The sequence below is a fragment of the Mus caroli genome, unplaced genomic scaffold, assembly GCF_978045245.1.
Source record: "Mus caroli unplaced genomic scaffold, Mus_caroli_1 scaffold_4, whole genome shotgun sequence".
NCBI classification, from domain to species: domain Eukaryota; kingdom Metazoa; phylum Chordata; class Mammalia; order Rodentia; family Muridae; genus Mus; species Mus caroli.
The window spans coordinates 114947987-114968900 of NW_028227259.1; the positions used below are offsets into that span (position 1 = coordinate 114947987).

At 45.1% G+C, this 20914-nt stretch overlaps 2 protein-coding genes across 4 annotated transcripts in view; one reads left to right on the plus strand and one right to left on the minus strand.

Annotated features, from left to right (window-relative positions):
• Window positions 1-341: 341 nt before the first annotated feature.
• On the minus strand, window positions 342-10926 carry Hscb (HscB mitochondrial iron-sulfur cluster cochaperone). The gene is made up of 6 exons (XM_021163472.3): window positions 10636-10926; window positions 7484-7580; window positions 7149-7238; window positions 5900-6044; window positions 2034-2081; window positions 342-479 (listed from the first exon to the last, which is right to left on the minus strand). Exons 1-6 carry the CDS (start codon window positions 10866-10868, stop codon window positions 388-390), a joined length of 705 nt encoding a protein of 234 aa, XP_021019131.1. The 5' UTR covers window positions 10869-10926; the 3' UTR covers window positions 342-387.
• A 186-nt stretch (window positions 10927-11112) lies between these two features.
• Chek2 (checkpoint kinase 2) overlaps window positions 11113-20914 on the plus strand; it is a 34731-nt gene continuing 24929 nt past the window's right edge. The window contains exons 1-6 of one of the 3 annotated variants that reach the window (XM_021162827.3): window positions 11127-11188; window positions 11552-11682; window positions 12358-12695; window positions 18788-18912; window positions 19029-19176; window positions 19946-20036. In XM_021162827.3, coding sequence (XP_021018486.1) covers window positions 12365-12695; window positions 18788-18912; window positions 19029-19176; window positions 19946-20036 — 695 coding nt within the window. In that variant the 5' untranslated portion in view covers window positions 11127-11188; window positions 11552-11682; window positions 12358-12364. Of the gene's footprint in view, window positions 11189-11551; window positions 11683-12357; window positions 12696-18787; window positions 18913-19028; window positions 19177-19945; window positions 20037-20914 lie in introns of those variants that run through there. The other 2 variants (XM_021162826.3, XM_029478119.2) reach the window with 2 other exon arrangements.

A 20914-nucleotide genomic window follows, 5' to 3' on the forward strand; every position in this document is an offset into this window, starting at 1 on the left:
TATCTGAGCCATCACTGAACTGAAATCACACAAATGGTTAAAGTTTATCTATTCTCTCTCTCTCTCTCTTTTTTTTTTTTTTTTTTTTTCCGAGGCAGGGTTTCTCTGTATAACCCTGGCTGTCCTGGAACTCACTTTGTAGACCAGGCTGGCTTCAAACTCAGAAATCTGACTGCCTCTGCCTCCCGAGTGCTGGGATTAAAGGCGTGCGCCACCATGCCCGGCTCCTATCTATTCTCTTTGCCTCTCTCTTCCTCACTTTCTGTGGGAACAGGGTTCAAACTCAGGGGCTTCCATATGCTAGGGTCCCGCCCCTCATATCTATTTCCAATTAGCAGAAGCCAGAAAAGAAATACAAAGTTTATTTCTAAAACTTTAAGTTAGCAACTAGAGAGGAGTCTTGCTTAGCTTGATCTTTTCTTCTATGTTCGAAAAGTATCTCATCTTTGTCAGGAGTTCCTTGGCTTTTTCAAAGTCACCTGAAACACACAAAGAGATAATGAGATCAGGAAGCAGTACATCCCAGCTCTGGCATCCGAGGCTGCCAGATCTGAGGGCCCAAAGGCTGTGGCTTCGCTTGAAGGTGAGCATGCTCTACAGCAACATTTGCCAATGTCTAGATATATTTTTGGCTGCCATAACCAGGGAAGTAGAAGTGAGACCTACTGGGTGAAAGGCAGGGACACTATGAAAGATCTTAGCCTCCCTCAGGAAAAAAAAACAAAAACCCATCATTTCACTAATGTCAGTCAGGCTGAGAAACTCCAACCTAGACAAACACTACACAGTGTTAAAGCTCAAGTCAAGGTCTTTTGTAGCCAACCCTGAGAATATTAAATATTAAAAATGATCAATAATTTAAGAGGGTTGGGGAGATGGCTTGGTGTAATGTGCTCGCCACTTAAGCATGAGAGTGCTTGCTGCACATGAAAGCACACTTGGGAACCAGAGGCAGGTGGAGCTCTTAGTTCAAGGCCCGTCTGGTCTACGGAGTGAGTTCCAGGACAGCCAGGGCTACACAGAGAAACCCTGTCTTTTTAAAATCCAACCAACCAAACAAAAAAGATAAACCAGTATATAGGAAATCTAGAGAACCCACCAATAAGTTTGCTTGGAGGATAAAGGTTATCCAGAAGCAAACTTTAGCTGGTCTCCTATACCAGACCACAGGACCCAGGAGACAGAGGCAGGCAGCCAGGTATACATAAAGTCAGCCAGGGCTATATAGATAGAAACCCTATCTCAAAAACCAAAGAAACAAATATCACCACCACTACCAAAATCCAAACCAAGCCCCCATGTGCCCTGGGGTTTCCCCTTTTCTGTATCCTTTGTTGCTTCCTGGTCACTCTTCCCCACTGCTGCCAACGTTTTCTTTTCATAAAAGACAATTCATTGGAAATGTAAATGAGGAAAATACCTAATAAAAAAATTAAAAAAAAAAAAAAAGACAATTCATTAGAAATGTGAAGCCGGGCTGGGAGTGCTGGTGCATGCCTTTAATCCCAGCACTTGGGAGGCAGAGGCAGGCGAATTTCTGAGTTCAAGGCCAGCCTGGTCTACAGAGTGAGTTCCAGGCCAGCCAGGGCTACACAGAGAAACCCTGTCTTGAAAAACCAAAAAAAAAAAGAAAAAAAAAAGAAACATGAAGTTATTTAACATTTACTGAACAGAAGGTATTTCTATAACTTTCTACCCCGAGGAAAAGTCTCAGTGATGATTGAAAACTTGTACCTCCAGTTCCAGGCACTCCAGGGCACCAGGCACACATGCAGTAAACATACATGCATGAGGGCAAAACACTCATAGACATAAATAAAAATAATTAAACAAAGAAAAGAAATAAAACTAATAAGTCTAAAAGGCCCAGTGTGTAAGGCACGCACTTGCTGCCAAATCTGACAACCCAGGGGGACTTCATGGTGGACGAAGAGAGCTGACTGTTGAAAGCTGTCCTCTGATCTCCTCATGATGCCCACACACCCACATACCCACACACTAAATCAATGCAATTTAAAAAAGAGATGGAATACCTTGTTCAAAAGCGCTGTTTATATTGTCAGTAAATTCTTTTTGTTTAGCTGAAAGAGAAAAATAAATATTTTAATTTTTCTATCTAAATAAACGTACAAAGCCTACAATCGTAATAAATAGACTTGTTATATATGAAGATGGCACTTTGTGACCATGCTGCTCTATACAGAGTTAGGACCTGGGTTCAAGGTTTTATGAACTTTGCCTCTCTGTGGTGCTGAGGGCTGTACCAAGGCCCTAGGCATACTGTGCAGTCTCTACCATGGAGTTACACTCTCAGCTCTTGCATCCTTTTGACACAGGGCTTCGCTGTCTGTGTTGGCCAGGCTGGTCTTGAACTCACTATTCTCCTGCCTCTCTCGTGACCGGTTACCTTCATGCCCGTCTAGCAGCTATTGTTGAATGCAGCACTGACAGGCCCTGTATACATTTTCACTCATGGAAGATCTGCGGGAAGGGGGGTGAAGGAAGAGAGCTACAGTCTGGATAAATCTCCCTCAAAGATCCTAATGTTGAAAGCTTGGCCAGTGACCTGTGTTGCCAAAAGTTGAGGCGGAGCCTGGTTGGGGGGGGGGGGGGGCTTAGGATATGAGAGGCAGGTCCTGGAGAGGAATCCTGGAATAAAGGCTCTGTTGTTTCTCTCCTGCCATACTTCCAGGAGCAACTGGAACAACCATGGACTGAACCCCTAAAACTGTGAGTCAAGAAAAAGCTTTTCTCTTGTTTTCCAGGAATTTCTTAACTTGAGGGAAAGAGAAGGAACACAGGTGTCAAGTGTGAGCATTGCCTTTCTTGCAGTCTTCCATACATTAGCAATCTACAGTCATGGCATTTATTTTCATTCATTCATTACCAGTGTTTAGGGAACCACTCATAACATATATAGCCAAACAGGAAAACGAAAACATTTTCATTACATATTGTAGAAGAGAAAGCACCAAGAGCAATACAGGTATGGAGAAATCACCCTTCTATGGTTGCTCATTATAAAATGAGGATTTTGCAAATATGCAAAAATGACAGCCAGGCAGTGGTGGCCCATGCCTTTAATCCCAGCACTGGGGAGGCAGAGGCTGGCGGATTTCTGAGTTCAAGGCCAGCCTGGTCTACAAAGTGAGTTCCAGGACAGCCAGGGCTACACAGAGAAACCCTGTCTCAGAAAAAAAATGCTGGGAATTGAACCCAAATGTTCTGGAAGAGCAGCCAGTGCTCTTCAGTGTTGAGCCATCTCTCCAGCCCCAGAGTATTTCCTTCCTTCCTTCCTTCCTTCCTTCATTTCTTTTTTGAGTATTTTCTTATTTAGCGATTGATGGGGAGGGCACAGCCCATTGTGGATGGCATCCCTAGGCAGGTGGGTCTAGGCAGACGCCTCCAAGCTGAGCAAGCCAGTAAGCAGCTTTTCCACACGGCTCCTACCCTGACAGCCTCAGTGATCGACTGTTACTGGAAAGTCGGAGTGTAAACATTTATTTCAATAAACCATCCTCTAGCCGGGTGTGGAGGTGTACGCCTTTAATCCCAGCACTCGGGAGGCAGAGGCAGGCGGATTTCTGAGTTCGAGGCCAGCCTGGTCTACAGATTGAGTTCCAGGACAACCAGAGATATACAGAGAAACCCTGTCTTGAAAAACCAAAAACAAAACAAAAAATCCTCAACCGGGCGTGGTAGCCCATGGAAGCAAGTTCTTTTTTTTTTTTTTTTTTTTTTTTTTTGGTTTTTCGAGACAGGGTTTCTCTGTATAGCCCTGGCTGTCCTGGAACTCACTTTGTAGACCAGGCTGGCCTTGAACTCAGAAATCCGCCTGCCTCAGCCTCCCGAGTGCTGGGATTAAAGGCGTGCGCCACCACGCCCGGCCGCAAGTTCTTTTATAAAGGTGGCCTTGGTCACAGTGTTTCTTCTCAGCAATAAAGGAGTGACAGCCGGGCGAGGTGGCACACGCCTTTAATCCCAGCACTTGGGAGGCAGAGGCAGGCAGATTTCTGAGTTCGAGGTCAGACTGGTCTACAGAGTGAGTTCCAGGACAGCCAAGGCTACACAGAGAAACCCTGTCTTGAAAAATCAAAACAAACAAACAAACAAACAAAAAAAGCAAAAAACCCCATCCTCTCCAAGTTGCTTTTGATCATGGTGTTTTATCACAGCAATAGAGACCATAACTACGATACCCTCAGCGCTGTGAGAGGGTCTCATTCAATTAGCTAAGGGCATTATGTGCAAAAAAATGGGGAAAGGACTTCTGCTTGATGATAACAGGACACAGTTATACCTTTAACTGCAGCACTGAGGGAGGCGGGAGGATCAGTTTAAAGTCATTCTTAGTTCCAGTAGTGAGTTTAAAGCCAACCTAGGATACACAAGACTGTTCAGGACATACACAAAAAACAACAAACCCAGTAAATAAAGTGCTCAGTGGTTGAGCACTTACCCAACAGATTTGGGTTCCTTTTTTTTTTTTTTTTTGGTTTTTGAGACAGGGTTTCTCTGTGTAGCCCTGGCTCTCCTGGAACTTACTTTGTAGACCAGGCTGGCCTCAAACTCAGAAATCCACCTGCCTCTGCCTCCCAAGTGTTGGTATTAAAGGTGTGCACCACCCCCGCCCGGCTAGATTTAGATTCCTAATACAAGAAAAATATTCAAGACTGTGATATAAAAATCCAACCTAGGTGGGTGGAGATTGTGCCACCTTTAATCCCAACAACCAGGAGGCAGAAGCAGGGGGATGCCTGAGTTTCAAGCTAGCCTGGTCTACAGTGCAAGTTCCAGGACAGCCAGGGCTCCACAGAGAAACCCTGTCTCAAAAAAACAAACCAAACCAAACCAATCCAACCTAAGGTTTTGGCCCACTGTTCTGTTCTACAATGTGTGTGTATGCAAGTGTTGTGTAGGTCAGAAGTCATTTGTGTGTTACTCCTCAGGTACCACCCAACTAAAATGACATTAATTACTTAGAGTGAGAGAGTACTTGGTTGTGTGTGTGGGTGTTTGTGTGTTGTGTGTGCCCCAGCAGCTGTGTCAAAGTCAGGCACAACATGTGGAATTGTGGGGGTTGAACTCAAGTTCTCCTGGTTGTGCACCATGCACACATGTACACAAACACCTTATGACCCCAGGCCTTGCCCTGTAGCGGCTGTGTGTCAGTTTCCACCTTTGGGTCAGTTCTGTGAAATAACTAGACCTATATCCCCTGCGGGCTTTCTAAAGACCCTTGACTGATACACCATGGAATGAAACAGAAACTGAACAGGCTGGGTCAGAAGGTCAGGGTTTAGGCGATTGCTCTGCTGCAGATCTGTGTGATCCAGGGGCATTTTTTACCGACTACCAACTAGCGGGGCCATTTTCATCCCCAGAAATAAGGACAGCATCTAAGTAGTATGCTAGATAGAAGCAACTGTTGCAATACTTGGAGTATGATTATATTCATTATTTATTTATTTATTTATTTTGGTTTTCCCAGACAGGGTTTCTCTGTATAGCCTTGGCTGTCCTGGTTGATTACACTCTTGGTTAAAGCGATCTTCCAAAGTAGTCAGTTCTTGCATGACAATTAAGGCCAACAAGTGGTTTTTTTTCTTTCTTTCTTTCTTTCTTTCTTTCTTCCTTCCTTTTTTTTTTAAAGACTTATTTTATGTTTATGAGTACACTGTTCCTCTGTTCAGACACACCAGGAGAGAGCATCGGATCCCGTCTCAGATGGTTCTGAGTCACCATGTGGTTGGTGGGAATTGAACTCAGGACCTCTGGAAGAGTTCTTAACCGTCTCTTGAGCTCCCCCAGCAAGTGTTTTCCTTCTCATTTCCCCTCTAATGTGGCCATGTCCTCCTTGGGGAAATGAAGCATATTTATTATCATTTTTTTCCTTTACCTCTGACAGTGGCTTCTATCTCTTCCATGGCGGCCTCACTTTGGGCGTCTGCGAGTCTTTCATTGATTTCCATGATTTCCACAAGGAACTGACTGTCTGCTTTGTAATCTGTCCCTTCAGGAATTTCTATTCCTTGGAGCTTTAGCTATTGGGGAGGAGCACAAGGAAAGGGAGTTTGGTTAGGAAACATTCAGTGTTAAGTAAATACTGCTCACTCCTTCAGAGTACACGGCAGTCCTGGGGGAAACCTGGAGTATCAGTGAGATGGAGCCCAGAGCCTAGTACATGCTAAATAAGCCACAGTGTCGAGCCTCAGAAACTTGAGCTGTCCTAGTAATAGTGAGTGCTGGTATAGGACCTCACTCTGCTGAATGTACCATCAAAGCGATGGTACCTCACACATCTCCTCAGACGTTAAGTGAATCTTTATAAACTTTCCCTCCAGTTCTAAAATCATCTAGATGTCCTTACAAAAAGACTCCCAAGTACTCTTTTTTTCTTTTTTCCTTTTTTTTAGTTTTTTTCTTTCTTTCTTTTCTTTCTTTTCTTGCTGGGATTAAAGGCAGGTGCCACCACGCCCGGCCCAAATACTCTTATCAAATTCATTGAAAATAGTTAAAGCAATAGTTAAAGCACTACAATCAGGGGTGACATTAGGATATGCAAAAGGATTCAGGTCTGGCTTGGTGTGCGGCTGCATCCCAAGTTTCTAAGGAGGCTAAGGCAGGAAGATCACATGTCAATTCCAGCCTGGGAAGCTGAATGAGACTCGTTCAAAAAGTAACAAGGCAGCTGGGGATATAGTTGTGTGGATTCAAAACCTAGTACCATCAAAGCGAAGAAGCAAACAAATGGAAGCAAGCAAATGAAAGAAAATCCAGTAATCATCTAGCCGGGGCCATAGCTGAGTTCAGAGCGCTTCCTTAGCACAGGCACTAGGTTCAATACCCAGTACTGAAGGAAAAGAAAAATTAGGAACGAGCTGGATGTGGGTGTGGTGAAGCAAGAGAATTAATAACCTGGAGCCAGCCTGGGCTACAACCAGTGATGATTTCTTTCAAAGGAAAATACAAACAAACAAGATGGATTTACAAAGAACACTGATTATTCTTGCATAAAAAATTGTTTTCTTTCCTTTCCTTTCCTTTCCTTTCCTTTTTTTTTTTAAGGTAAACATCATTTGCTTCCTGGACCAGGCTAGGTCTCATACAGAGGAGTCCCAGACAGATGGGTTGGGAAATCACCTTACAAGATATAGTCCTCTGGTCAGGGGAGCCTGAAGAGTCTTATAGGCATCATTCACCAGGGTGGAATGCTTGTCCGAGAAGTATTTTTCAGTCTGTTCACAGAAGTAAAAACAGTTTTATCATCACAAGAGCCGGTAAAGCAGGCGTGTGTTCCGTTATCTGGGAAGCCAGATAAAAGCTGGGAGGAAATGACAGCTCTGGGGCCTGCCTGTCTAGGGGCAGGCTGCCACAGGGTGGAGCTAGCAGCCCAACTCTTTCCCAGAGCAACAGAGCGACCCACCCCGTTGTGCCCGCCCATACATGGGGACTATTGGGGGGGGGGTCAGTAAATAAATACCTGAGACTTTTGGCTGAAGAAATCTGGGTGGACAAGCCTCTGAAGCTGCTGGTACCTGTGCTGAAGTTTCGTGACGTCCACCCTGAAGGAGCGGTTGCTGGAAGGAAACCAGATGTCATTCATAGTTCCAGCCATTTACTAGGGTCTGGTTCTGCTGGGGGGGGGGGGGGGGAGGGATGCAATAAACGCGTAAACAAAGGTTATTTTTTAGACGTGGTAGCTGCAATGAAGGGAAACAGAACAGGTTCGGAAGAGGTGGTATAGGTATGACATCAGAGAGGAGACCCAAACGAGCGAAGATCAGAAAGGGACATGAGCGGAGAGATGACACTGAACTGCCTGGAAGGTCGATAGCTTGACACATTAAGGGAGAAGGTTAGTGTAATGCATGGTAAGCTCTCAGTGACTGAGGGTCTCTAAAGGTTGGGCAAGAACTTTAGTGTCAAGCCACTCTTCACTGCCAGACATCTTTTTTTTTTTTAAATGATTTATTCATTTATTTATTTAATCTATGTTATTACACTGTTGATCTCTTCAGACACACCAGATCCCATCGGATCCCATCATGGGTGGTTGTGAGCCACCATGTGGTTGCTGGGAGTTGAACTCAGAACCTCTGGAAGAGCAGCCAGTGCTCTTAACCACTGAGCCATCGCTCCAGCCCCTTTTTACTTTTTTATTTTCTAAAAGATGTATTTATTTATTATATGTAAGTACACTGTAGCTGTCTTCAGACACCCCAGAAGAGGGTGTCAGATCTCATTAAGGATGGTTATGAGCCATCATGTGGTTTCTGGGATTTGAACTCAGAACCTTTGGAAAGAGCAGTCAGTGCTCTTAACCACTGAGCCATCTCTCCTCCCCCACTTTTTAAATTTCTTATTGGATATTTTCTTTATTTACATTTCAAATGTTTTACTTTTTGAGACAGAGTTTCTTGTTTTTTTTTTTTTTGTTTTTGTTTTTTTCAGATAGGGTTTCTCTGTATAGCCCTGGCTGTCCTGGAACTTACTTTGTAGACCATCCTGGCCTTGAACTCAGAAATCTTCCTGTCTCTGCCTCCCAAGTGCTGGGATTAAAGGCGTGCGCCACCAACATCACCCTTGAGAGAACACTTTAGCCTTCTTTATAGGTGGGCTTACAGGTATGTCATTGGGTCTAGAGCCTTGGCATTACAAAATGTGGGTGTGAGGGAGGGAGAGGGAGAGAAAGAGAAAAAGAGATAGATAGAGATACCTTATAGACTCCAAACTTGCTATGTAGCCAAGTTTAGCAACTTAAAAAAAAAAAAAAATTCTGGGTGTTACTCAATCGCCCAGGGCTGAAAATTTTGATCCTCCTCCTTCAGCTTCCTGAGTAGTTGGAATTAAAGACAGAGACTACACAGAGCCATTGATAACTAGAAGCAGGTATTATTTATTTTTTCAGAGATAGGGTTTCTCTGTGTAGCCCTGGCTGTCCTGGAACACACTCTGTAGACCAGGCTGGCCTTGAACTCAGAAATCTGCCTGCCCCTGCCTACCAAGTGCTGGGATCAAAGGTGTGAGTCGCTGTTGCCCAGCTTTAATTACTTATTTATTCTTTTAAAGCCTAATCCTGGGATTTGAACCGAAACCTTGGCTAATACAAGGATGTGTTTTATCACCACTATGAAGTGAGCATTCAGCAGTCCTTTCTTTCCAGGGAGTGATTCAGACTGAATCTGTGTAGTCTGCTACTGTGCAGCCCTGACTCTAGGATGCAAACTGGACTCACTATCTTTTTGCTTTTGCCTGGAGGTTGGGATCATAGTTGAGCACAGTCACAGTGGGCCCTCCCAGTTTAATCTTTAGTTCAACTCTGCTCACACTTCGGTATCTCTACAATCTCTGAGACAGGGGAGGAAAAAGGCAGAGTGCAGGTGTTGGAGAGATAGCTCAGTGGTTAAGAGCACAGACTGCTCTTCCAGAGGTCCTGAGTTCAAATCCCAGGAATCACGTGGTGACTCACAGCCACCTGTAATGAGATCTGATGCCCTCTTTGGGTGTGTCTGAAGACAGCTACAGTGTAATCCCATATAATATATAAATCTTAAAAAAAGAAAAAAAGGCAGGGGAAAACAAAGTACAGGGAACACTTCTTGGTGTCTCTCCCTCAAATTCTCAGCCTGAATTAAATTTTTGTTTTCTTGAGACAGGGTCTCACTGCTTAGCCTTTGTTGGGTTCCCACTTTTGACCCTTCTCCTTCAGCCTCCTGAATACTGGGATTTCAGACATAGGCTACCATACTAGGTTTGTTTTGTTCTTAATTGCTTTCAGTTTTTGAGACCTAGTCTCATGTAGCCCAGAGTCTCATCAAACTTATAGGCTCAGCTGTTCCCTCTGAGTGCTGGACTCACAGGCATAACACCAACACACCTGGCTTGTTTTGTTTTTATTTTCTCCGTTAAATAATTTATTTGAGATGAGATGTTCCCTATTTGTGTGGTTGGCCTCCAAGTGGGGTATCCTCTCCTATGGTAGTCTAGCATGCTTTTAATCTTGGCATTGGTGAGGCAGAGGGGGTTGGTGGAATTCCAGGCCAGGCGAGATTTCAAGGTGAGGCTAAATTAGAAAACAAACAAATAAAAACCTCTCCCTGTTCCTGTAAGTTTGGCCAATGGATTTCCCTTTTCCAGAAGTCTCACCCCTCAAACCTCCCTATACCGTAAACTTGTCCGTTTCCGTTTGTTGTTTGTTGATGTTTAAAAACGAGGTCCTTGTAGCTGCTGCTAGTCTTGAATTCCTGAACCTGTGTTTTCCACTTTACAAGTGCTTAGATCACAGACAGCCATCTGCAACTTCACTCCTGTTTAACCCCCCCGCCTCCACCCTTATCTTCTCTCCAGTCGGTAACTTTATTTCCTCTCCGTCTCAGGAAAACTCCTAAAATCTCACTAGGTACTACATTATACCTATGGCCTACACTTATCCATCGTTTTAGTTGTTTTGAATCAGTCTCGGCAAATTGCCTAAGCTGGCCTTGAACTATGGTCCTCAGACTCAGACACCCCCCCCCCCCCCCCAAGCTGGCTGGAAATTACAGCCCCGCAGACGCGGCTCCAAGCCTCGATAGCTCGGGTTACGAAGCCCGAGCCCCGAGCCGCCTTCCCCTCACGTCGCGCCGCCCGTACCAGTTCATGAGGCTGAAGTAGTCACGAGTGGGGTCAGGAGGCTGCAGAGCGCGGCAGTGTGTGCAGAAGAACTCATCCCCACACCCGGCTTCCCTCGTGCGACCGCAGTTCCAGCACTGCGGTGCAATGCTCTTCCCCGCGGCGGCATTGCTGCCCAAAAGTCTCCTTCCCAGGAACCCTGCCAGCCGCACCTCCCACACACCCAGCAGGGCACGGGCCCCGCATCCCCACATTGGGACGGCTGCTTGCTGACCTGGGTCGCAAGACCCGAGGGAAAGGAGGAAAGACCGTCTCGCTGCTGATTGGTTAAGGGAGTCGAGAAGGCGGGATTAGCCGCGGGAAACCAAGACGCCGAGTCCCGTTCCGCAGGTTAAACTACAACTCCCAGCAAGCCTTGAGACTAATCGCGGCAGTCATCTTCGGGCTTTCTTACTGGTCCTGCCGGGGAGGAAGACTTTTTGATTGGTTGAGGGTGGAGTTTGTATCCGTAGGTTTAGCGCCACACCACTGGCGGAGCCTGTACAGTGTTTGCGGCTTCTGGTGGTCTCACGCGGTGAGTCATAAGTGGGAAACTTAAAGTGTTTGAGGAGTCGAATACGGTTCTCATGCTTCTTGTGCAAATGGGCCCTCTGCAGCTTCCGCTTTGTCTGCTTTCTTGTGCGAGCAAGGGGGCGCTGTGCATAGCCAATTCTTCCTTTTTATCTGCCCTTGGGGCGCGCGGGGGGGAAGCGGGGGGAAGTTCACTTTTTTGTTCCTTGCGAGCTGAAACAGGTCTGGGCACATAGGAAGGCACAACGCCGGGCTGTTCATTGCCAGAGTGAAGTAGTTTTCATAACGAACATTATAAATGTTCATGCCAACCCCTAGATGGCTTTTTCCCCCAAATACCTACTGAGAACCCGATCTTCGCTGCTAGGCTCTGCAGGAACTGAAGAGGGGTACGTCTGCATACTCAGCATACGTGAGGGGTAGGATGGCAAGGAATCGATAGGAGACAACCAAGCAATTCTCAGCTTCTGTACATGAAGGAAGATGGTGTAATGCTTTGTAAGTGGCCTCTGGAATTCTATTCATAATCCTGGGATTTTGCTATGGTCACGTTTTTTTTTTTTTTTCTTCTCCCCACTCATGAATGGGCCTGCCTTTCATTTTGAGGTGGTCATAATGTGCCCATTCCTTTAATTTCTTTATGTATTTTTTTTAATCACGTGTCTAAGTCTGTGCAGTGTGCACGGGGGCCAGTAGAGGGCATTGTATCCCCCAAGAGCTGGAATTACAGGTGTTTGTGATGTTTTGGATGTGGTGCTGGGAACTGTACTCTTGACTCCTTAACTGTCTTCATTTTGTATGTTTGACGATACTGGGAATGGGATCCAGTACTTTGCATCTGTTGGAGAAGTGATGAACCATCTACCATTGAGTTATATAGCAGCCTCATAACTAATTTTGGGTAGAGATTTACTTTACTTTTAATTATGTTATCTGTGTGGGAAAGTGCAAATGTGAGCTCTGGTGATTGCAGAGGCCAAGATCCACTACAGAGCCACTGACATTGGAGTTATAGGCAACCTCGAGCTGCCAGATTTGGTGCTGAGAACTTAGGGAAACTTGGGTTCTGCAAGAATAGTATGTGCCCTTTCCTGCCGAGTCATCTCTCCTGCTCCCGTTCTTCACTCTTGAATCCAGAGCCTAGTTCCTTATTGTTGGACTCTTGTTTTCGAGGTCGGATATGAAGAGTCAACATCATTCCCACAGCAGCACCTCCTCGAAGGCTCATGACAGTGCTTCCTGTTCACAGTCCCAGGGTGGCTTCAGCCAGCCCCAAGGCACTCCCTCTCAGTTGCAGGAGCTCTCACAGTATCAGGGTTCGTCCAGCTCCTCTACCGGCACAGTGCCGTCCTCCAGCCAGTCCTCGCACTCCAGTTCTGGGACTCTGAGCTCGCTGGAGACAGTGTCTACCCAGGAACTCTGTTCTATTCCTGAGGACCAAGAACCTGAAGAACCTGGTCCTGCCCCTTGGGCTCGGCTGTGGGCTCTTCAGGATGGATTCTCCAATCTAGGTAAGGCACTTTGTTTGTTATATGAACACTGTGTGTTCAGAGAAACAGTTACAGAAGCTGGTTAGGTTGTTGCAGCAGAAGTCTCAGGGCCCCTGGCTGTGGTAGAGTGTGTCTCCTCCTGGTGGCCCTGTTCATACTGAAGATCAGATTTAGGCCTTACACATAGTAGAGAGCTCTTACATTGAACTACATCCAAGGTCCTATCCCTGGCTACCTTATTTTTATTTTCAAATAGAATCTTGCTAAATTTCATAGGCTGGCCTCAAATTTTTCTTTTTTTCTTTTTCTTCAGAAAAAAGATTCTATTGTAGCCTGGGTTAGCCTTGAACTTACTATGTAGCTCAGCCTGGCTGTGAACTTTTGATCTTCCTGCCTCTACTTCCCAAGTGCTGGGTTTATAGGCACACATTTTTATCAGGCTCTACTCATTTGTTTGTGAGACAAGGAATTCTGTAGCCTAGGTGGGCTTGGAACTCGCAGTGTAGTTCCTTGGGGCCTTGAACTTGCATTGATCTTGTCTCAGTTGGGATTACACATATTGACCATATGTGGTTCAAATTTATTCATTTGAATGTGGAGACCCAGCTCATTCTGAGACAGTTTTGAAAGATACTTATATTAGTCAGGGTTCTCTAGAGGAACAGAACTGATAGAATGAGTATGTATGTATGTATATATAGGGACTAATTAGAGTGGCTTACATGCTATGGTTCAGCTAATTCAACAATGGCTACCCAGGGGAGGTGTAAGAATCCAGGCAGGATGTCTTAGTTGGTCTTTAGTATACATTAGAATCTTGTAGAAGTATGCTCTAGGGGGTTGGAGAGATGGCTCAGTGGTTAAGAGCACTGACTGCTCTTCCAAAGGTCCTGAGTTCAAATCTCAGCAACCATGGTGGCTCGCAACCATCTCTAATAAGATCTGACACCCTCTTCTGGGGTATCTGAAGACAGCTACCGTGTACTTACATATAATAAATTAAAAAAAAAGGAAACAGAGGCAAAGTGAACTCTGAGTTTGAGGGTAGCCTGGGAGTTCCAGGATTGCTAGGGCTACACAGAGGGACTCTGTCTCAGAAAAACAAAACAAAACAAAATAACCCCCCCCCTCCCAAACTAGGGGACAGGATCTATTAAATTGGTTATATCATATGGTCTGAATCATCCATTCGTAGTTCTCTTCATGATGGAGAGAGTTAAGACTTAGGAGCTACTCAGTCCATAAGACTAGATGTCTCAGCCAGGAGTGCCAGTTTGGCACTGACAGCCTGGAGGATTCCTTGAGAGCCACTGATCTTCACTTTGTATTTGAAAGAAGCAGCAAAGGGCAGTAGCAGAAATCATGGCATAGAAGCACTTGCCAGCAAGAAGCGAAGGGAAGCAAGCAACACTTTTTCCCTTGGACCTCCCTATCTTGGCTTGTAGGAGGTGACACACACTCTGTTGAAAAGTCTCTTCCCTTCAGTTCATACTTCACAGATCCACCCAGAGGGCAGTCTCTTAGTTGTTTTCAGATTTAGTCTGGTTGACAGTCAAGGTTAACCACCAGTTATTTTTCCATGTTCCCAGGCTGGCTCATCATGTTCTCATCTCATCTCCTGAATGCAAAGGTTATAGATGAGGTAGTGTAGCCCGTTGTATATAGTTTCTACTACCCTGCTTTAAGCTCTGAGTGGACCGTGCTACCAGTCACCACCCTGGATTCACAGATGAAAGTCAGACAGATCTCCCCTACCCCCCACATGTACACACAAACACACACCAGCTTATTTTTAATATGCTTTTTAGCTCAATGGCTTCTTTTTTTTTTTAATTAGATATTTTCTTTATTTACATTTCTTTATTTACATGTTATCCCCTTTCCTACTTTCCCCTCCGAAAACCCCCCTATCCTCTCCCCCCTCTCACTGCTCCCCAGACCTCCCACACCCACTTCCTGGTCCAGGCATTCCCCTATATTGGGGCATAGAACCTTCACAAGACTAGGTCCCATTGATGACCGACTAGGCCATCCTCAGCTACATATGCAGCTAGAGCCTTGAGTCTCTCTGTGTGTTTTTTTTTTTTTTTTCTTTGAGACAGGGTTTCTCTGTATAGCCCTGGCTGTCCTGGAACTCACTTTATAGACCAGGCTGGACTGGAACTCAGAAATCTGCCTGCCTCTGCCTCCCAAGTGTTGGGATTAAAGGTGTGCGCCACCACGCCTGGCCCGTGTGTTTTCTTTGATTGGTGGTTTAGTCCCAGGGAGCTCTGGGGGTACTGGTTAGTTCATATTGTTGTCCCTCCTAGAGGGCTGCAAACCCCTTCAGCTCCTTGGGTCCTTTCTCTAGCTCCTTCATTGGGGACCCTTTGCTCCATCTAATGGATGGCTGAGTATCCTCTTCTGTATTTGCCAGGCACTGGCAGAGCCTCTCAGGAGACAGCTATATCAGTCTCCTGTCAGCAAGCTCTTGTTGGCATCTGCCATAGTGTCTCTGTTTGGTGGTTGTTTATGGGATGGATCCCCAGGTGGGGCAGTCTCTGGATGGTCATGTCTTCAGTCTCTGCTCCGAACTTTGTCTCTGTAACTCCTAGCTCAATGGCTTCTAAGCCTCCCCCTGCTAGCATGCCCTTCCTTCTGGTACTCCTGGCTAAACACCTCAAAATCTGCCTTCAAGTTCGTTGCCTGGTTACCGTCTCCTTGCTCAGCACCTCAGCTTAGTTGTTTCCCATCTCTTGCCTGCTACCCTAGGCCCAGTCAGGGAAGCAGCCAATGGCCACTCCACCCGAGATCTCACATAACTGTTATCTCTCTCTCTCTCCCTCCAAAGCACAGGTAATCTCTTTTTTCCTCCTACATCTCTTTGCCTACCTGTGGGAACCAGGGAGTCCCTCCTCTTCAGCCCAGCCATTGGCTGCTAGCATCTTTATTGATCCATCAAGAACCAATTGGGGAACACAATTCAGGGTTCAGAAGCAGATTTCCGATCAAAGCATCAGAACCACTCCCTACAGTACCCCGCAAGAGTGGTCAGTTAATAACCATGCTGTCTTCAGTCTAGGAAGGTGGGGTGTCTTCCCAGACGTCAACCTTTACTTTCTTTGTGCATTTTGATATACAAGTCTTATCTCTCTCTCTCTTATTTTATTTTAGTTTTGTTTTGTATTATGATACTTACCTACTTGCTGTGTTGATAAGGCTGTCTGTGAACCCCTGAACCTCCTGCCTCTACCCCTTTAATACTACAGCTGACTGTTTATTTAGAGGACAGAGCCTTAGTTTTTAGCCTGGCACAGTTTGGAACTCACTAAGTAGACTGTTCTAGCCTCGAACTCAGAGGGGTTCTGTCTTGGGCTTCTGAATGCTGGGTTATAGGTGTGGACTGCTTTTTTTTTTGAGACAGGGTTTCTCTGTGTAGCCCTGGCTGTCCTGGAACTCACTCTGTAGACCAGGCTGGCCTCGAACTCAGAAATCCGCCTGCCTCTGCCTCCTGAGTGCTAGGATTAAAGGCGTGTGCCACCACCGCCTGGCTTGCTTTTTAATCATTTCTGAATCTCCATTTATAAGAGTTGTTGGTTTGTATCTTTCTTGTGTTGCCTTTGTCTTTGTTACTAAGGTTTAACTGGCCTCAGAATGAATTGAAAAGTTTCCTTTTTTTCTTCTTTGCCTTTTCTCCTCCTTCCTTCTTTCTTTGATTTCTGTTCTTAAAGCCAGTTCTCTTGTCTTCATTTATTTTTGTTTTCTTGAGTGTTTCATGGAGCCTATCCTGACCTCAAACTGTGTAGCCAAGGATGACCTTGAACTTCTAGTCTTTCTGCTAGTACCTAAGGTTACTGCCGTGCAACACCATGCCTGGCTGTGGATCTGCACACATCACATACCCCCACCCTTTTTTTTTTTTTTTTTTGAGACAGTCTATCTGTACAACCATGGTTGTCCTGGAACTCACTGTGCACACCAGGCTGGCCTTGAATTTACAGAGATCCACATGCCTCTGCCTCCCAGTGCTGGGATCAAAGGTTTGTGCCACCACTAACCCGCCTGGAGCTACACTGTTGAGTAAGATAGTCACAGCGGTCCTCAGGAAGAAGGTTTACAGAGGAGTATAATAAGGGTTTATCTTTGTAGAGTAACTGAGTGGGCTGACCTTAATGTCATAATCAATGTGGTAGTGAGATGTAAGTGAAAGATGGAAGCCCAAATTTATCTTTGGCTAATACTTGACTGTAAACACAAAGGGAGAGAGGAGATGAGCCATTCATGTAGTTTGAAGTATTGTCTGACATTGTTCCTGGGGAGAAGTGAACAGAGGTGTCTGCTCATCCCAGGTAGGGAGCTGTGATGGTTTGTATATGCTTAGCCTAGGGAGTGGCACTAATAGAAGATGTGGCCTTGTTGGAATAGGTGTGTCACTGTGTGCATGGGCTTTGAGACCCTCCTCCTAGCTTCCTGGAGGCCAGTCTCCTCCTAATAGCTTTCAGGTGAAGATAAAAAACTCTCAGCTCTGCCTGGCGTGGTGGTGCACATCTTTAATCCCAACACTTGGGAGGCAGAGGCAGGCAGATTTCTGAGTTCGAGTCCAGCCTGGTCTACAAAGTGAGTTCCAGGATAGCCAGGGCTACACAGAGAAACCCTGTCTCGAAAAACCAAAACCAGAAAACCAAAAAACTCTCAGCTCTTCCTGGGCCATGCCTGCCTGGATGCTGCCATGCTCCCACCGTGATGGTAATGGACTGAACCTCTGAACTTGTAGGCCAGCCCCAATTAAATGTTGTCCTTAGGAGAATTGCTTGGGTCATGGTGTCTGCTCACAGCAGTGAAGCCCTAAGACAGGAGTTGAAGTTTGACAGCTATATAATAATAATGTTATAAAATCAGTTATAAAAAACTAACCCATGAGAATACACAGAAAAAATGAGTTTTAGACTTGAGGCAGAAGGATTAGAAGTTTACCGTCACACAGGGCCCCAATGGAGGAGCTAGAGAAAGCACCCAAGAGCTGAAGGGGTCTGCAGCCCTATAGGTGGAACAACAATATGAACTAATCAGTACCCCCAGAGCTCTTGTCTCTAGCTGCATATGTAGCAGAAGATGGCCTAGTCGGCCATCATTGGGAAGAGAGGCCCCTTGGTCTAGCAAACTTTATATGCCCCAGTACAGGGGAATGCTAGGGCCAAGAAGTGGGAGTGGGTGGGTAGGGGAGAAGGGCGGGGGTATGGGGGGTATAGGGGACTTTTGGGATAGCATTTGAAATGTAAATGAAGAAAATAGCTAATTAAAATAATTTGGAAAAAAAAAAAGAAGTTTACAGTCATTCTTGTCTACATAGAGAATTAGAAGCTAGCCTGGAGGGTATGAGCTCCTGCCTCAAATACCAGAGTCAAATTATCACCTTCCAAAAAAACCTAAAACAAAACAAAGCTAAGCCATTGTTGTGTAATTGTTTACCTCCCCTCCTCCCCGGATTGAGCCCCAAGGCCTTGGATTTGCTAAGCTTGCAGTTGCAGTGTGTACTGACTTACACCCCAGCCAGTGTCCCTCAGGTCCCCCCCCCCCCCCCCCACAGGGTTTCTTTGTGTAGTCGTGGCTGTCCTGGAACTCACTCTGTAGCCCAGGCTGGCCTCGAACTCAGAAATCCGCCTGCCTCTTCCTCCCGAGTGCTGGGATTAAAGGCGTGCGCCACCACGCCTGGCTTGTCCCTCAGTCTCTAATACAAAACTTTGATTTTTAATCTATACTTTTGATTTTTCTTTTAAAAGTCACATTTATTTATTTATTTAAAGATTTATTTTATGTATATGAGTACACTGTAGCTGTCTTCAGACACACCAGAAGAGGGCATCAGATCCTGTTACAGATGGCTGTGAGTCACCATGTGGTTGCTGGGAATTGAACTCAGGACTTCTGGAAGAGCAGTCAGTGCACTTAACCACTGAGCCATCTCTCCAGCCCTTGATTGTCTTCTTACACACTGCTGCTTTGACAGTGTCTTTCTTGTAGGCAAGTCTCTTAAGCTTATCCTGCTGGACTCACATGTGCACCACTCCAGACTCGGTCCCTTCCTCTAGTTAACACTTTGATACATTCTTTTCTGTGTGTTTTTGTATCAACAGACTGTGTTAACGACAACTACTGGTTTGGGAGGGATAAAAGCTGTGAATATTGCTTCGATGGACCACTGTTGAGAAGGACGGACAAGTACCGGACTTACAGCAAGAAGCATTTTCGTATTTTCAGGGTAGGTGACGGTTGCTTCTCTCCTCGGAGACCCGGTGATCTAGTCGTTGCTCTGGGGCGTCTTTTGCTATTAATTCTTGGTGTCAAAATTTGGACATAAAATATTCTCTGTTTTAGGAAATGGGCCCTAAAAATTGTTACATCGTATACATAGAGGATCACAGTGGAAATGGAACCTTCGTAAATACCGAGCTTATCGGGAAAGGCAAACGCTGTCCTCTGAGTAACAACTCTGAAATCGCACTTTCGCTATGTAGGAATAAAGGTAATGTTATTATCTTACGGTTAATGAGCTTTTCTTAACTTCCTCTGTAAAGGGAAATTTTTGTGTCTCTGTCAGTTATGCTTTAATAATGTTTTTCAGTCAAATTAAGTAAGTGTTCAGTAGCATCCAAGAGTTACACTGCACCATTGCCTGAGTTGTGGGGTTTTTGTTTGTTTGTTTGTTTTTTAGACAAGGTCTTACTATATGGCTGTCCCAGCATTCCCTATGTAGACCAGGGTGGCTTTGAACCCTGCCTGCCTCTGTCTTCTGAGTGCTGAGTACTTATTTTGTGTGTGTGTGGTTTATGTATTTGTGCATTTGTGTAGGTGTGAAGGCCAGCAGGGGATGTAATACGGTGTCTTACTCTCATCTCCACCTTATTTATTTACATTTATTTATTGTGTGTGTGTGTGTGTGTGAGAGAGAGAGAGAGAGAGAGAGAGAGAGAGAGAGAGAATGAGAGAGATTGATTTATGTGAGCCTGTGTAGGCTTACATGTTACAGGATGCATATAGGGGTCAGAGAACAACTGTTGTGAGTTCATTTTCTCCCTCCACTGTGGGTTCTGAGGACCAAAGTCGAGTCATTAGGCGTACATAGCAAGTGAGTTTTGCCTACCGAACTATCTTGTTGGCCCCTGGATTAAAAATAATCCACTTGGTATTACCCGATAAATGTAATTCTGTACCTTATATTCTGTGTGTAGTTAAACTTGAGAACCAGTCTTAACCGTGATTTAACAAGCCCATTTCTGTCCTTTCCCTCTTAGTTTTTGTATTTTTTGATCTGACTGTAGATGATCAGTCAGTTTATCCTAAGGAATTAAGAGACGAATACATCATGTCAAAAACTCTTGGAAGGTAAAGTTTTTTTTCTTTATATAATAAACTAAAACTCATTTTTTCTGTGTATTCTCATGGGTTAGTTTTTTATAACTGATTTTATAACATTATTATTATATAGCTGTCAGACTTTTGTGATACATGTACTGCTGATTTATTTGATAATGATCGGTTGAAATAAACGTTTTTCCCTTATAAATTTTAGTGTTGGGATGAGCTTGTGCTGCCACCAGGCTTGGTTTCTCTGATAACTGTTTGTGTGTGTGTGTGTTATGTGTGTGTGTGTGTGTGGTCTCTATGCTTGCCTGTGTGAGGATGCTTGTGTGCAGAGTCTTGAGGTCAGTATCGGTGCCTTCTTCAGTGGCTCTGCACTTTGTATTTTGTGGCTCACTGAACCTGGAGCTTTCTGACTCAGCTTCCCTTGCTGGATAGCAAGCCCCAGAGTGTCCCAGTGTTCATCACACCAGCACTGGGATTAGAGACAAGCTTTTTTTTTTTTTGGTTAAAGATTTATTTATTACAAGTAGGTACACTGTTGCTGTCTTCAGACACACCAGAAAAAGGTGTCAGATCTCATTACAGATGGTTGTGAGCCACCATGTGGTTGCTGGGATTCGAACTCAGGACCTTCGGAAGAGCAGTCAGTGCTCTTACCCGCTAAGCCATCTCACCAGCCCTAGAGAGAAGCTTTTAAGGCCGGTGCTGAGTATCCAAACTCAGGCTCTTGTGTGGCAGACTTCTTTTTCTTTTTAAAGATTTATTTTTATTTATATTCATACACTGTAGCTGTCTTCAGGCACACTTCCAGAAGAGTACATTGGATTCCCTTACACGTGAGGCACCATGTGGTTCCTGGGAATTGAACTCAGGACCTTTGGAAGAGCAGTCCCTGCTCT

What these genes read in the sequence shown, in the direction of transcription:
- Hscb (XM_021163472.3), bottom strand. Translation starts at nt 10,868, where the DNA reads ATGTGGGGATGCGGGGCCCGTGCCCTGCTGGGTGTGTGGGAGGTGCGG. An exon ending in TACTTCAGCCTCATGAACTG is followed by an intron (nt 7,581 to 10,635) that starts GTACGGGCGGCG and finishes GTTTCCTTCCAG; the next exon opens with CAACCGCTCCTTCAGGGTGG. An exon ending in GATAGAAGCCACTGTCAGAG is followed by an intron (nt 2,082 to 5,899) that starts GTAAAGGAAAAA and finishes TTTCTCTTTCAG; the next exon opens with CTAAACAAAAAGAATTTACT.